General features: G+C 33.9%; 3 protein-coding genes across 3 annotated transcripts; 2 read left to right on the top strand and 1 right to left on the bottom strand.

The window, feature by feature from the left end:
* The first annotated feature begins 161 nt into the window (after positions 1 to 161).
* LOC120193267 lies at positions 162 to 1589 on the top strand. Its single transcript, XM_039195807.1, has 3 exons — positions 162 to 270; positions 464 to 654; positions 1401 to 1589. The coding sequence occupies exons 1-3, from the start codon at positions 165 to 167 to the stop codon at positions 1437 to 1439; spliced, it is 336 nt and encodes a 111-aa protein (XP_039051738.1). The 5' UTR covers positions 162 to 164; the 3' UTR covers positions 1440 to 1589.
* Positions 1590 to 10184: 8595 nt separating this feature from the next.
* On the top strand, positions 10185 to 11401 carry LOC120193281 (glycosyltransferase BC10-like). The gene is made up of 2 exons (XM_039195817.1): positions 10185 to 10682; positions 10763 to 11401. The coding sequence occupies exons 1-2, from the start codon at positions 10185 to 10187 to the stop codon at positions 11399 to 11401; spliced, it is 1137 nt and encodes a 378-aa protein (XP_039051748.1).
* Positions 11402 to 11669: 268 nt separating this feature from the next.
* On the bottom strand, positions 11670 to 12804 carry LOC120193269 (ESCRT-related protein CHMP1B-like). Its single transcript, XM_039195808.1, has 2 exons — positions 12338 to 12804; positions 11670 to 12081 (listed from the first exon to the last, which is right to left on the bottom strand). Exons 1-2 carry the CDS (start codon positions 12660 to 12662, stop codon positions 11795 to 11797), a joined length of 612 nt encoding a protein of 203 aa, XP_039051739.1. The 5' UTR covers positions 12663 to 12804; the 3' UTR covers positions 11670 to 11794.
* Positions 12805 to 14137: the final 1333 nt, after the last annotated feature.

The following is a 14137-nucleotide window of genomic DNA, read 5'->3' as shown; positions in this document are numbered from 1 at the left end:
TTCATAACACTCAAAGTACATGGACAAATTAAACAATTTGTCCTCAAGTATATTTTATATGCAAAATGACTTGATTACCATTTGAATACTTCAAAAACCAGTCCAAAGTACAGAACTAAACTTCCCCTACTTTGATGGCAAACAACTAAGCTTCCCCTATTTCCATGGCTTCATATCAGTGGAGTCAGCCCTTCAAATATCACACGGTTGAGGCTTCAGATTTTGGCCAAAAACTAGAACAAGAGAAAAGCAAATCATTTCATCCAAAGGGTAATTTTGCTTACTTTGTTACTTATTCCAAATTCTCCAAAAATGGCTGTTTGTTGATTCATGCTTTACATAGGAAAAAAGAAAAAGCTAAGAAAGTAGAATGTTGTCTGTTATTATATATTTGGTACTATTTAGAGTTGCAGACATGTGTTGACATTCCAAAGGCATGATTTTTGTTGATTCTTATTTCAAGGTAATCTCCATGGCGTCAAGGCTTCAACAGTTCCAGACAAAGGCTGCTCAGATTTCAGAGTTTATGACCAAGAATGGAACTTCTTACTACAAGGAGCTGATGGAAAAAAACAATACCTACATCAAGGAACCCTCCAACATAGAAACATGTCAAATGTTGGAAAAACAACTGTTTTATACTCGACTTGCCAGGTACTTTCTTCCAAATTCCCACTATAGTCAAGTACGTCACAAGATTTTAGGTCAAGAGTACGGTAATATTAAAAATGTAATGGTTAGTGACGGATCCATAAATATTTTTTTTAGGATAGACATATATATTAACAATATAAATTTTTTGAATGAGGTAAGCATAAATAAAATTTTAGGGTGGAACCATCAAAAAAATAGCTCACTAATTGAAGAAAATTCAGATTTCAGGGTGGGCACAATAAAATTTCAGGATGAATACCATCAATAAAATAAGTGACTAATCAAAGAAAATCCGGATTTCAGGGTGGGCATGTGCTCACCCTTAGCCATGAGTGCGTCCACCACTAATAGCGGTGCAAAATTATAAAATTCTGGAGGTAAGAAATTAACCAATAAAAGAAAATATCTAAACTATATGAAAATTTGTAATTTTTAGATGTTGCAACTGCATCCAAGAATGATCCATCCAATACTATAATTTTAGGTATTCCTTTAATAAGCTGCATGTGACATGTATATATATGCAAGAACATATACTAAAGTTAATGGTTTGGCATGAATTAAGCAATCTCGGTGGTAAAGAAGTTGTGTTATTATTTGAGGTATCGAGTTCGAACATCATGAATGTCAGGGGGTATGAATGTTCAATGTCAAATAGTTGAGAGTTATCTTTGAATAGATTCTACCTTAAATTAATTAAAAAAAGGTAATAGTTTGATGTATGGGGTTGATGAAAATGCATGCAGTATTCCGAGAAGGTACGAGGCGTTCTGGAAAGAGCTTAATTGTCTTAAAGAGTTTTTGAAAACAAGGGAAGCATGGAACATAGAGAATGCAAGCATGGCTGCCTTGATTGGAGTTGAGTGCTACGCCTGGTTCTATGGGGGAGAGATCATTGGAAGAGGCTTCACTATTAAAGGCTACCATGTCTGAGAAACAACGATCCCCTTTTTCCATCTCCCTTTATCTTTATTATCAACATGGAAGCACAATAAATTTGTAAATTTTGTGAATAAACTATTTTTCTGCTTTGGGTTGGGCTAAACACCAGACTTATTTTATTCCAAACTCATGATCCAACTTGATTCGATTTGATCTTATTAGATTTGATAGAAACCGCACAACGACACAAAATTATGCGGTTAAAAATAAGAGTAAAATATCAAAATGACTCACCGATTATATGGTGTTGCTTTGTTGAGTCACTTGACTATTAAAAGTGACGAAATGATCTCCGATTATAAAGAGTTGTTTTGTTGATTACCATGATTATTAAAATTTACAAAATGGTCACATCATTTTTCATATGTTCCAAGCCCGTCTTTTTTCATTAAAAAAATAAGGACTATCTGAGTTGGACGTTAATATGCTGGTTGAGAGATGATAAAATCACATTTTAATGATGTCTATTGATACTTTCGTTTCTTTCAAGCACTTACTCGATAGCATAATATAAACAAAGAGTTAGTCCATAAAATATAGCTCAAACCCAATCAATATGTTAACGTCCAATTCAAAAAGATGAGTTTAAAACATATAAATAATCGGGTGACCATTTGTAACTTTCAATAGTCGAGACTCAACAAAACAACGCTCTATAACCATATAATTATAGTTTTTAATAGCCAGAAGACTTAACAAGACAATACACTATAGTCGGGACCATATGTACTATACCATAAAAGTAATTAATTTCATAATCAACTCGACTATTCTACCGATCAAGTTGCCAAATAATTAATGTCATAAACAACTCGCCATAGTAGTGATCAATATCACCCTAGCTTAGTGGAATTTAACAACCTAATAAGATCTATCTAATCTCAGAAAAATAACTCAAATGAGCCTCTAGATTATATGATCATGTGCTATAATTATCACCATAAGTGTCATTACCTTCATCACTAGCTCCTCCATCATCACTAGCTCCTCACTTTATGTGGATGTATATCTTATAAACTAGTCTTAGCTGGTGGTGTATTTCTTCACTAGTTTAGAGGAGAAATTATTGGATAATACGAGGATAATCCAATAATAAAATCTAAAAATTAAGCAAAGTATACGTAATTGTTGCTATTCCTTTACGTCCCGGGTTCGTGCACCATGAATGTAAGGGGTGTGAGCGTTCAATGTTAAATGGTTCATAGTTATATTTGAACAAATATTGCCTTGTATTTACCACAGATTAATCAAAAAAATATACGATTATAAAATGAATCGAACTTCATTAGCGATATATTTGATCAATTTTTATTAAGTCAAATCATGAAAATTAAAAGGGTAAACTACATAAATGGTCACTTTCGTTTGAATTTTATAAACTTTTCCTCACTAAATTCAAATAATACAAGATTTGGTCTATTTCTTTTCTTTTTAATTAAGATGTGGTCACTAAAGGTTAACAGCCGTTAAACCTTTAATGGTTTGCTGATGTGACACGTAAAATATATAAAATTAAAATTACATCATTTTCATGTAGATAATACGTGGATTAAGTTTTGGTCACTTTCCTTTAAAAAAAACATAAGTTTTGGTTACTTATGTTATTGTTTTATTAAGTTTTGGTCACTTAGACGTTGAATGTCCTTAGTTTGATGACATGAATCGTTAGTAAAATGGTTTATTTTTTATTTTAACCCCTAAATTTTGGACAAAATATTGATTATGAGTTTTTTTTTGTAAATTCAAATTAGTTTAGGGATAACATTTCAATTTAATCATTTTTTAATATTTTCTCCCCAACCACAAATATAACTCATCTTCTCCCCTCTTTTTCTTTATACATCTCTGCTTCATTGCAATAATCTTCTTGTTTCTAATTGTTAGTTGTAATTATTTGAAGTTAATTAAATGGGTTCTCAATTCTAAGAAAATGTATAAAAAAGAAGTAATGAAGATCGTGAAAAATGTAGAGGATTTGCCATCAATACTATAAAAAGATTCATCACCACGGTGAAGCCGCTACCTTGATCCAAGAAAATTAGAGTTTCTTCAATGATGATGTTATTGATGACACGATACTAGGTTTCCATCTCTAACACGTTGTTAACCAATGAAATCCCCGAGATGCGAAAGATCATCGAGAATGTTTCGTTGCATCCGAACGTGATCGACCTCCATGACATTTGTGAAGACCAAACTGGTGTTCACTTAGTATTGTAGATCTACTTCGGCAGTGAATTGTTCAATCGGTTTGTCGCGAAAATGAGGTACTAGGAGGCTGTCGTGGTGGCGATGGTGCGAAAGATCATGCAGGCCACTGGAGTTAATGGTGATTCATAGGGATATAAAATAAAAAAATTCCTTGTTCTTTAGCAAAAACAAATATTCGACGTTGAAGATCATGAATTTTGGATTGAGTTCAGGGGATGAATTTACGAATATAGTTATATGGTTGTTTGGATCCATTAATTATGTTTCACCAGAGGCGCTTTCTCAAGGAAAAATCACCACGAAGAGTGATATTCAGTTATCGGGTTATTTGGATCCATTGATTTGTCTTCTTGTTCCTTGTTGGATTTGGCATTCTACAATCTCAATCTTTGTAAATTGAATTTTAGTTTGCATAACTGAGATTACACAGTTTCATTTATCTCTAGATACATACCCTCTCATTTATCTCTGAAACTTGTGGTGTTATTATTTGAAATAGGAAGTTGGAAATCTTTCATTGTTCTTGAAATGCAACATGAGTCCTTGAAAGAAGGCAAATGGAGCAAAGGAGCAATTTAGCATAGATATCTGAAGAAAAAGTAGGGAGAAGATGAGCAATATTGGGGTTGGGAAGAAAAAAATTAAAAAATAGGTAAATTAAAATGGTATCCCTAAACTAATTTGAATTTACAAAATATCCAAAATCAACATTTTGTGTCAAGTGTAGGGATTGAAATAAAAATTGAAAAGTATTAAATAAATTTGACAATTTTGATGTCATCCATATTAAAATTCCTTACGACTCTAGCATGCCACTCGTTAAGAATAAAGGAAGTAGTATGCTAAAATTATCAGGAGCCTTATGTTCTTAATGAACTATACTCGACCGAACATTGACTATACTGTGAATATGTTGAGTAGATATACTCATAACTCGAGTAGTGAACATTGGATTGCACTCAAACACTTACTTAAGTATCTTAAGGGTGCGTTTGGTTCACGGAATGTAAGATTACCAGTGGGAATAAAAGATTACCAGGGAATAGGATTACTGGGAATGTTGTATTTTGTGTTTGGTTGGTTTAGCAGGAATGTAAGATTACCGTGTTTGGTCAAAGAAATAAAAGATTATTGGAATGTATATTTGACCAAATTGTCCTTATTATATATTTGTATAATATTACAAATTGTAAAATATTTATATATTTTCTTTAAAAAATTAAATTCATAATATTTATATAATTTTTTTACAAAATTAAAAATATAAAAAATGTTTAATTAAAGGGTAAAAAAAAATTTAACCCCTAAACTTCATATAAAATTTTAATTATAGACTTTTTTTTGTAAATCTAAAATAATTTAAGGATAAATTTGTAATTTAATATTCGTAGAATTTTTATTATTCAATGACAGAAGAAGGATATTTTTGAAAAAAAATAAAAATTTAAGGGCATTTTAGTCCAAAACGCCGGTAATGTTACAATACCTAAGGGAAGGGAGGTAATGACATTCCCGGTAATATACCCCAAAAAATCTACTATTGGTAATAAAACATTACCGGGAATGAGATTCCCGGCCAACCAAACATGGGAATGTGGGATTCCCATCCCATGGGAATCCCACATTCCTTGAACCAAACACCCCCTAAGGATAATATGGATTGGAAATTCGAGTTTGTTGATTATCTTACTATTTTATAGGGATATTATGACGTCAACTAGGTCACGAATAATGATGTGGTAAGCTCGATATATTTTTCCCTTAGGTGGTTGTAAACACTTATTTTTGACCGAGCTCTATTATGAACACTTGTTCAGATTAAAAAAAAATATATTTGGTTCTTTCACGTTGTTTTCATTTAATTAGTTTAGTTTTAATTATCTATATACGTTAAAACATATTTGGTTTTTATTAAATAGATACCTAATATGTATATTTTATTTTCAGATTTTACATATCAACAGGCTCATATTCAGAGCCCAATTGGATGAATATACTCAAATACAAAAAATGAACCAATTAGGAGACTTTTCGGCCAGCCGTGTGGAAACTTTCCATGGGTCAATGTTCTCCTTTTAAACCCTAAACTTTTAGGGTTATGCATGGATTCCAAGGCAACCGTAATTTTTTTTTAGAAACTAAGAAACGAACCTAAATTTTTCTACTCATTGCCGCCTATAGCAACATTCAGAACCGCCACCACAACAGTCACCACCGCGCCACCATCATCCAACTAAAAGGCCTCCTCCACCACCCTTGCCGAGTGACTCTATCCATGGTAGCTCCCACCCAAGAAAGGTCTCCATCGAGCAGTTATCTTCTCAGCAACAACCACCGAGTAGCCCCCTCACAACAGCCTCCCATTCATCATCACATAGCCAATATCTCCTATTTCTAACCACTTCTACCTATTGACCCTCAGAAATCCAACCATAACCAAAAAGCAAAACACCCACAGTAAGCCGCAAGCCAAGCTAACCCTAAACCTTTCACAACTTCAAAACTTCAAATAGGGAGGAAGAGAAGGTCAGCCATCCTCAAAGTAATATTTGAAAGAAAAACTGAAAGAACCTTACATCAAGTTCTTAATGGTGACAACTCCGATGGTTGGTTTATAAATCCCAACGGTGAGCGGCAAGACGACAATAAGAGAGACTACATAGCTTGGCCCCGTGACGATCTAAAGACAGAGGAGCTAGATCGGAGTAGTGGAGAGTCGAAAGGACTTTGGTCTTTTCGTGGAGTTCAGGGTTGCTTCTCGCAAAATGGAGTCCGAACCAAACTCCCAACGTCGAGGTGAATCTACCCTTGAAGTTTGGGGCCGAACGACCATCGTAGAACGATGACGGACGTCGGTCCTCCTTTTCCCTGCAAAACGCTGTAGCATTCTCTCTCTCTCTCTTTTTGAAGCTAGATATAAAAATGAGCTCCCTTAAATTTTTTGGTGTTTGGTATGTGTACATGCATTTAACGCATTGGTCATATTGTGCACGAAACCATTCGAGTTTTGAATGAACTTGATTTGGTCCATTTTCTTGGATTATTGCATTTTGGTCCGTCATGTATGCCTTTGTATGAGAATGTGTAATTTATGCTTTAAGCCCTATATTTATCTTTGTATTCATTTTAGTCACTGTCTTTGATTTAATGTTTAAAGTCCAGGGGGTTTATTCACGTTTCATACTTATTGTTTTGTTTCTCTCGTGATTTAGTCCCTATAATGATTGCATGATTTTTTTTCATTTTTAACATGTATATATATTTAGATGTGTTATATTTTTTATATATGCACATTTTATGTATGTATGTATTATATCATTTATATATATTTACTTATTAAATACTTCTTAACCCATCTGTCTGTCTCTCTCTCTATATTACTATTTTATTTTATTTTTATTTATAGAATACCCATATGTCAGTATATTTTAGAAATGTATTACTCATATATTTTCAAGGAAATTCATCGTAGAGTGGGTCATGAAAATCCGTCTTAATCGCTGTTGCGCAATTCGATATATTAGAACGAAAGGTGATCTTGAAAAAAAATCGAGTTTATTTTTATTTTTTTAATAAAATGCATACTCATATATATTTTTTATATTTTTCTGATCAAATAATTAATGGAAAAGTGTTCTAAATAACTAAAACACAATTCCGTAAAATTATTCAAATGAATTGGTATTTTATTATTTTCTTTAAATAAAATTTCATTTAATAATATTAATAATAATGTGCTCAACCTCTTTGTTTGCAATTTTAATCATTTGATTGTCATTTTTCATTTTAATATATTCATATTCGAGTCGTGCGTATTTTTGTCCGCGTAAATAAGAGGCAACATTGTCTTATTTGAAAAATCGATGAGATAGACTTCCAAATGGCTGAAGCACAACTCTCGTTGGATTTTCAGAATAAAATATCACATTTTAAATATATATTCGAATATGAAAAGTCCATTACGACAATGTATAAACGATTAGGTATTAATTTTGGACGTTGTGGGCGAGGGGAGGGGTTAATCATTTTCCATGCATTTAAAAATGAGTCTTTGGTAAACGCAGACCAACTTCTATCTTTTAAATGATTTTTTAAAATTGTTTTAAAAAGATTTTTTTAGATATTCGATCTGCCTAACTCAAAGGTCGCTAGCGACTCCAAATCAAATTACTTTAATTTTTCAAAATAAGTTGTAAATTAGAGTTTTCTTTTAAAAAAGATAACTTTCGTTTAAAAACATTATGATAGCTTCGTGACTCCGCTTGTGATTGATTTGAGAGTTGATAACCCCATAAAAAGCTATATTTTGTGCCTTTTCACTTAGGTTATTAGTTGTTTAAGAGCTCATGCCATAGTATTTAGTTGCATTTAGGACCATGTAGTTGTTTAAGAGGCTGTATTTTATGCCTTTTTACTTAGGTTATTAGTTGTTTAAGAGCTCATGCCATAGTATTTAGTTGCATTTAGGACCATGTAGTTGTTTAAGAGGCTATATTTTATGCCTTTTTACTTAAGTTATTAGTTGTTTAAGAGCTCATGCCATAGTATTTAGTTGCATTTAGGGCTATGTAGTTACATTTGGTGGTAATGTTTTGCTGGAATATTTGTTTTTTTGAAAATTGATGTTGCTAAGGGGAAAGGTCTTGTTATTTTGGTGTCGTGCAGGTGAGGAAAGCTTAAGGAGAAGTTGTGGCTACTTTAACATTCTGGATAAGGAGATTTGCAGGACTGTTGAGCTGATAAAGATAAAGAAATGAAACATCGATTTTGGATAGCAAATTTGGGAGCAGAAAAGACAAAATAGCATAAATATCAACATGTTATGCTGTCTAACCACACGTGACACATTGCCATGCTTCTATTTTTGGACCACTTGTCAGCCTAATCACCCATTCACGTAAAAAGTATGACGTCTTTGGGTACAAAGGGAATTTAGGGCCCAAAACCCTAGAAAATTTCATACTATAAATAGCTAAAGGTACCCTACATTTAAAGAGACTTTTGGAAGGTGACCTAAGAGAGAAAAGAGTGAAAGGCGGCTGCACCATTCTTCTATGTTTCTTCCTTCTTGAACTCTTTTTGTGGTGTCCTCCATAGCAGAGCTTCAAAGGGGTAACAACTAGGACCTTAAGAGATGCTAGCTTGCTAAGGCGGTTCACGACGATGGTTCTAAGTGTCACAGAAGCAACTCATTGGGGAGTTTCCTTGTAATATCCTAAATTTTGGTTAGTGACTAAAATAAAAGTTATAAAAGTTTGGTGGTTAAAGTATACACTTTGTAAAAGTTTAGGGACCAAAAATGTAATTAAAAAGTTATATATTTTATACCTTAAATTAATAGTTTGTCCTAAAACAAGAATTTTCGTAAGAATCATATTTTCAGTACGTGATTTTTATTAAAAGCTATAAAGCGATAAAGTTCGGTATAAAAATTGGATAATCGAGTTGAATCGAAATTTCACGAAAAATGTGAAGGATGCTAGATAAAGGTTGGAAATATTATTTCCATATTTTAGATCAGTGAAATTTAGCATGGATCAGTGGAATTGAAGTTATTTTTTTAGATTTGGCTGAACAATGGGAATTTAGTGACTAAAATGCAATTTTTCTCTCTTGTTTTGGAATTATTTGTAGAAAAGATCCGAAAGAAGTATAACATATTTCTATTTATAATAAGAATGTTTTGATTGAATAAGTATGAGGTATGTTTAGATACAGTTTTCTATGCTGTATTAAGGATAGTAATATTTGTGGATTTTTTGTACAACTTTTCATCCCACCATAGCTGTGTAAGTTGGGAGAGCTGAATCCACGTATACAATGTCCCATTTTGAGATTGTCACTTACTCATCGTAGTTGTAAGGTTTATTCTTATTATATTTCAATAATAAAGATTGGGATTTGACAATCATTTTGGCAAGTTTGTTTTGTAGGTCCAAGCAAAGCACCCCCTGAATTTTATTACTTAAAATAATGTTGTCTTTGACAACCAATTTTTTATATTTTTAAATGTGACCCAAATTTATATAAAATTCCAAATATATTATCTGTGAAATCAGTTGAGATCAACGAGAGAATAGGTTCAGAGATTGAGACTTAACCATACATTTTTGATTTCATCTTCTCAGAACGATCTACATTCTAAACACACAAGAATTCTACTTGTTCTCCCATATCCAAAGGTTTCACTTTTCATTGCCTTTTTTAAATTTCTTTTTCAAATACCCAAATTGCAGACGTTGCTTATTTATATCAGTGATCTATCCGTTTCTGTATGTGATGCGTTTGCAGATGTTTTTATCGTAAAAAAGGGTGTTTCTTGGGTTGGTTTATAGAGCAAAAAACATAGCCAGAAGATGCAATCGAGGTTGTTGGGAATGGAGGAAGGTAAAGACCAGGCTTGTGTAATAAGAACAAACATCTCTAGGACATTGCCTTTTAGACTCCTACTATTTTGTTTGCTATTTGCTGTCATGGTGATCGGATTGTCGATCATCTGTATGTATTCGGTTCGATTCTTTGTTTTCCAGCAAACAGGCACCGTAGCACCATCCAGTTTACACCCATGGTTCGACGAGACCGACACCATAGAACGATGGATTAGGCCTCCATCAAACCTGTGGCATTCAATCAGTGACAATGAACTACTTTGGAGAGCTTCATTTGTGCCTCAAATCGAGGAATATCCTTTTATGAGGGTCCCCAAGATTGCCTTCATGTTCTTGACTAAAGGGCCATTGCCATTGGCTCCTCTTTGGGACAAGTTTTTCGAGGGGAATGAAAGGCATTACTCTATATACGTTCATGCATTGCCATCTTACGTTGCTGGCTATCCATCATCTTCTGCTTTCCGTGGGAGACAAATCCCAAGTCAGGTATTAGCAAATCAAGTTACATTAACTTCTGTTTCTTTGATGGGTATTGGGCTGATATTGCAAGTTGTCTGAATATGCAGATGGTGGAGTGGGGAAAGATGAGTATGTGCGAGGCAGAGAGGCGACTCCTTGCGAACGCATTGCTCGATATCTCCAACGAATGGTTCATTCTCTTGTCGGAATCTTGCATCCCTCTGTATAATTTCAGCGTAATCTATCACTACATATCGAGTTCGAAACACAGCTTCTTGGAATCGTATGACGATCCCGGACCTTACGGGAGGGGCCGGTACGATTCACGCATGGAACCGGAGGTCAAACTCAGCCAATGGCGCAAAGGGTCTCAGTGGTTCGAAGTTGACAGGAGGCTTGCAGTTAACATAATTGAGGACACCAAACACTATCCAAAGTTCAAGGAGTTTTGCCAACCAGCTTGTTATGTGGATGAGCACTATTTCACCACAATGTTAACCATCCAAGTGCCTCATCTCTTAGCCAACCGGACCCTTACATGGACCGACTGGTCAAGGGGTGGCGCTCATCCAGCCACATTTGGAAAGGAAGATATGACTGTTGCTTTCTTTGAGAGAATCTTTGAAGGTCAGGCATGTCTCTATAACGACCAACCTTCAACTATTTGTTTTCTTTTTGCTAGGAAGTTTGCTCCTAGTGCTTTGGATCCTTTATTAGGATTAGCATCCAGAGTTTTTGGTATTTGACCCGGATTTAGGTGCAAGTGTTGGACAGGAACATGTATCCTGTACGAGTATATTCGATTTTTTATAAATTTTTTCCATGAATTTGGATATCCTTAAAGAGACATTGATAATCACTACCAAGTCTGAGTAGCATAGTCATTTAACACAGGTTTAAGCTTCAAGCATCATGGCAACAAGGCAGCCTCTCTACCAATGCATTCACATAGACGCAGGCATCCCATATATCCACATTCTTACAGGGATTTAAAGGTATCAGCTCATTTATATGAAAAACAAACAGCATATAAAATTCGAAAAGAAATCGAATTCAGTCAAATGTACACATAGAATATGATCTTTACGCTGCAATTAGAATCAGAAATATTATTGTCTATTATATTTGCAACATTTTCTTTAACCTCTAGCTTTGAGCTCCTCAAGCCGCCTAGACAAACCATCCTCTTCAACCTTCTCCTGTGTCTTCGTTGGAATGGCATGGGTAGCCGGCTGCGGCAAACCAACGGAAATCTCCAACCCATAGTCATCAGCCACTTGCTGCATCAAGCTGTTGACATCACCTTCTTGTGTGGATAATGAAGTGGAGCCAGCCATAGCACTCTCCACAAACTCTGCCTGAACCTCCATATTTACAAACTGCTTCTCAAATTGATCCATTGTCTCAGACATTTTCTGCAAGTTGACTGCAACAAGAAAAAACCCTCAAGTTTGAACGCTTTCAGATCAAAATTAACTTCATTTTTTTTAAAAAACGAAATTTTATTTATCTTCATAATAATCTTAGATGCAGAAAAATTCTTCAAAGAAAGATTTTTTTTGTTCTCCTTTAGTTCAAGCCTAAACAAACCTAACTATTAATTGCGCTAAAGTTTATTAGCCACAAAAGAATAAACAAAGACGATGAAGGATTTAAAAATTAAACTTTTACGGAGAAGTTACCGGTGGCCAAGGTAGATTCAAATGACTTGACGATATTAGCCATGGACTTGTTGATGCTGATCATCTTAGCCTGAGTATCGAGTCTGGAAACCACAGCATCGAGTCGGGAGGCGAGCCGGAGGTAGTTCACCTGTTCAGTGCGCTTGCGGATAGCATTCTCGGCGTAGATCCGAGCCCCATCCATGTTACCTTTCTCGATCGCCTTCTTCACCTTCAATTTCTCGGATTTCTCATCCTTCTCGCACTTCCTCGCCTGGCGTTGCAGCGTTTTGGACGTGAACTTCAGCTCCATGATCTGGTTCAGGAGCTTCTCGGTGTTTCCCATGGCTGGATTTTTCCTTAGTTTGCAAAGTAAGATTTGAATCAGGGAGGGAATTTAAGAAATTAGGGTTAAAAATTTGGGGTTTATTTAAGTGTATTGATCGAGTTTGATGTCAATTTTGCTTCTTTGAATTGAAATCGACTAGATTTCTATCTTTTCCCTATCTTCAAGGAAATACATTATTATAATTCGCGTTTATTTATCAAGCATATTACAGACAAGAAAAGGGTAAAACACATTCTAAGCTGCTAAACTATTCTCATATAATCTGTTTGGTCAATAACGTTTTAAATATTATAAACTAATCAATATATTTATTAAACTATTTCAACATAGTCACTATAATGTTAAAAAATAATCATTAAATTTATGGAATTTTGAGAGTTACTATAAATTTAGTAATTATTTTATATAAAAATATATTTTAAAACAATTCATTGATTTCTAGTTTACTTCGAAGAAATTGTCTTTTATAAAATAGACTTATATATTAAATATTAGGGTAAATCATATCATTAGTTAATCAACTTTAGATTTTATCTCATGTTGGTCATTAAATTATAAAAGTTTCAATTTTATCACTATACTTTTCTATTTTTTCCACTAAAATTCTAATAATTAACGATGTGATGAAGTTGTCATTATCTTTTTTATTTCAGTAGAAAACAGTCAATTGTACTGGCTGTCACTAGTGACTAATCACCACTCGTCGTCAATCGTCTTTCGTGAAAAAATTGATACCAAAACATTTCCTTTCACTCATCTTCTTCTTTCTTGAATTTTTTTTATGAAACACACTCAAAAGTAACAAAAAGTACATCAAAAGGTTCAACATTCTAATGCTTTGATCTTTTTCGACAATTGGTTAATGAGGTTAACTTTGAGGTATGTTATTCATCTTCCTGAAAGAATATTTCTTACCATTCATATTTTTAAAAAAATACATCGAACCATCCAAATTCAACAAATCTCGAAGTTACAAAAAAATGAATTGTTTGTGTTTTAATTTCATAAATTTTAAAATTTTATAAGAAAATCTAAACTAATAGAGTGATAGATAATGACGAGAAATTTTTATTGATGTCTAGGATAACTACAAAAGATGTTAAAAAACCAATAGAGTGGCTACAAAAGTTGTTAAAGAATAGCGGTTTTCAACCATGACTAAAAATCAAGTAGGTGTGATAAGGGATTAGAGTGATTAATGTTGCTCGAAGTTAAAGAATCAAGTCTACAAATCTAAACTCAATCAAAGAATGCGATTGGATGTAGATACATCTTGTTACTACACAAGTGAATTGCGAGCGAACTACAATGTGCTTTATGGAGAATCTTGCCACGCAATTGTTCGAATGTAGGCACACACAACCGTCCTCTAAAGAACAAGACATCATCATTACGTAACTCGAAACCAGGGGCCTCTATTTTATTGTCATTACTCCACAACGAGCGCAATTAAGTCCCTGAAGAAGACCAAA

This window comes from Hibiscus syriacus, unplaced genomic scaffold (genome assembly GCF_006381635.1).
Source record: "Hibiscus syriacus cultivar Baekdansim isolate YM2019G1 unplaced genomic scaffold, ASM638163v2 tig00116994_pilon, whole genome shotgun sequence".
Taxonomy (NCBI): Eukaryota; Viridiplantae; Streptophyta; class Magnoliopsida; order Malvales; family Malvaceae; genus Hibiscus; species Hibiscus syriacus.
The sequence above is the reverse complement of the archived record's forward strand: the minus strand, read 5'-3'. Positions and strand labels throughout refer to the sequence as shown.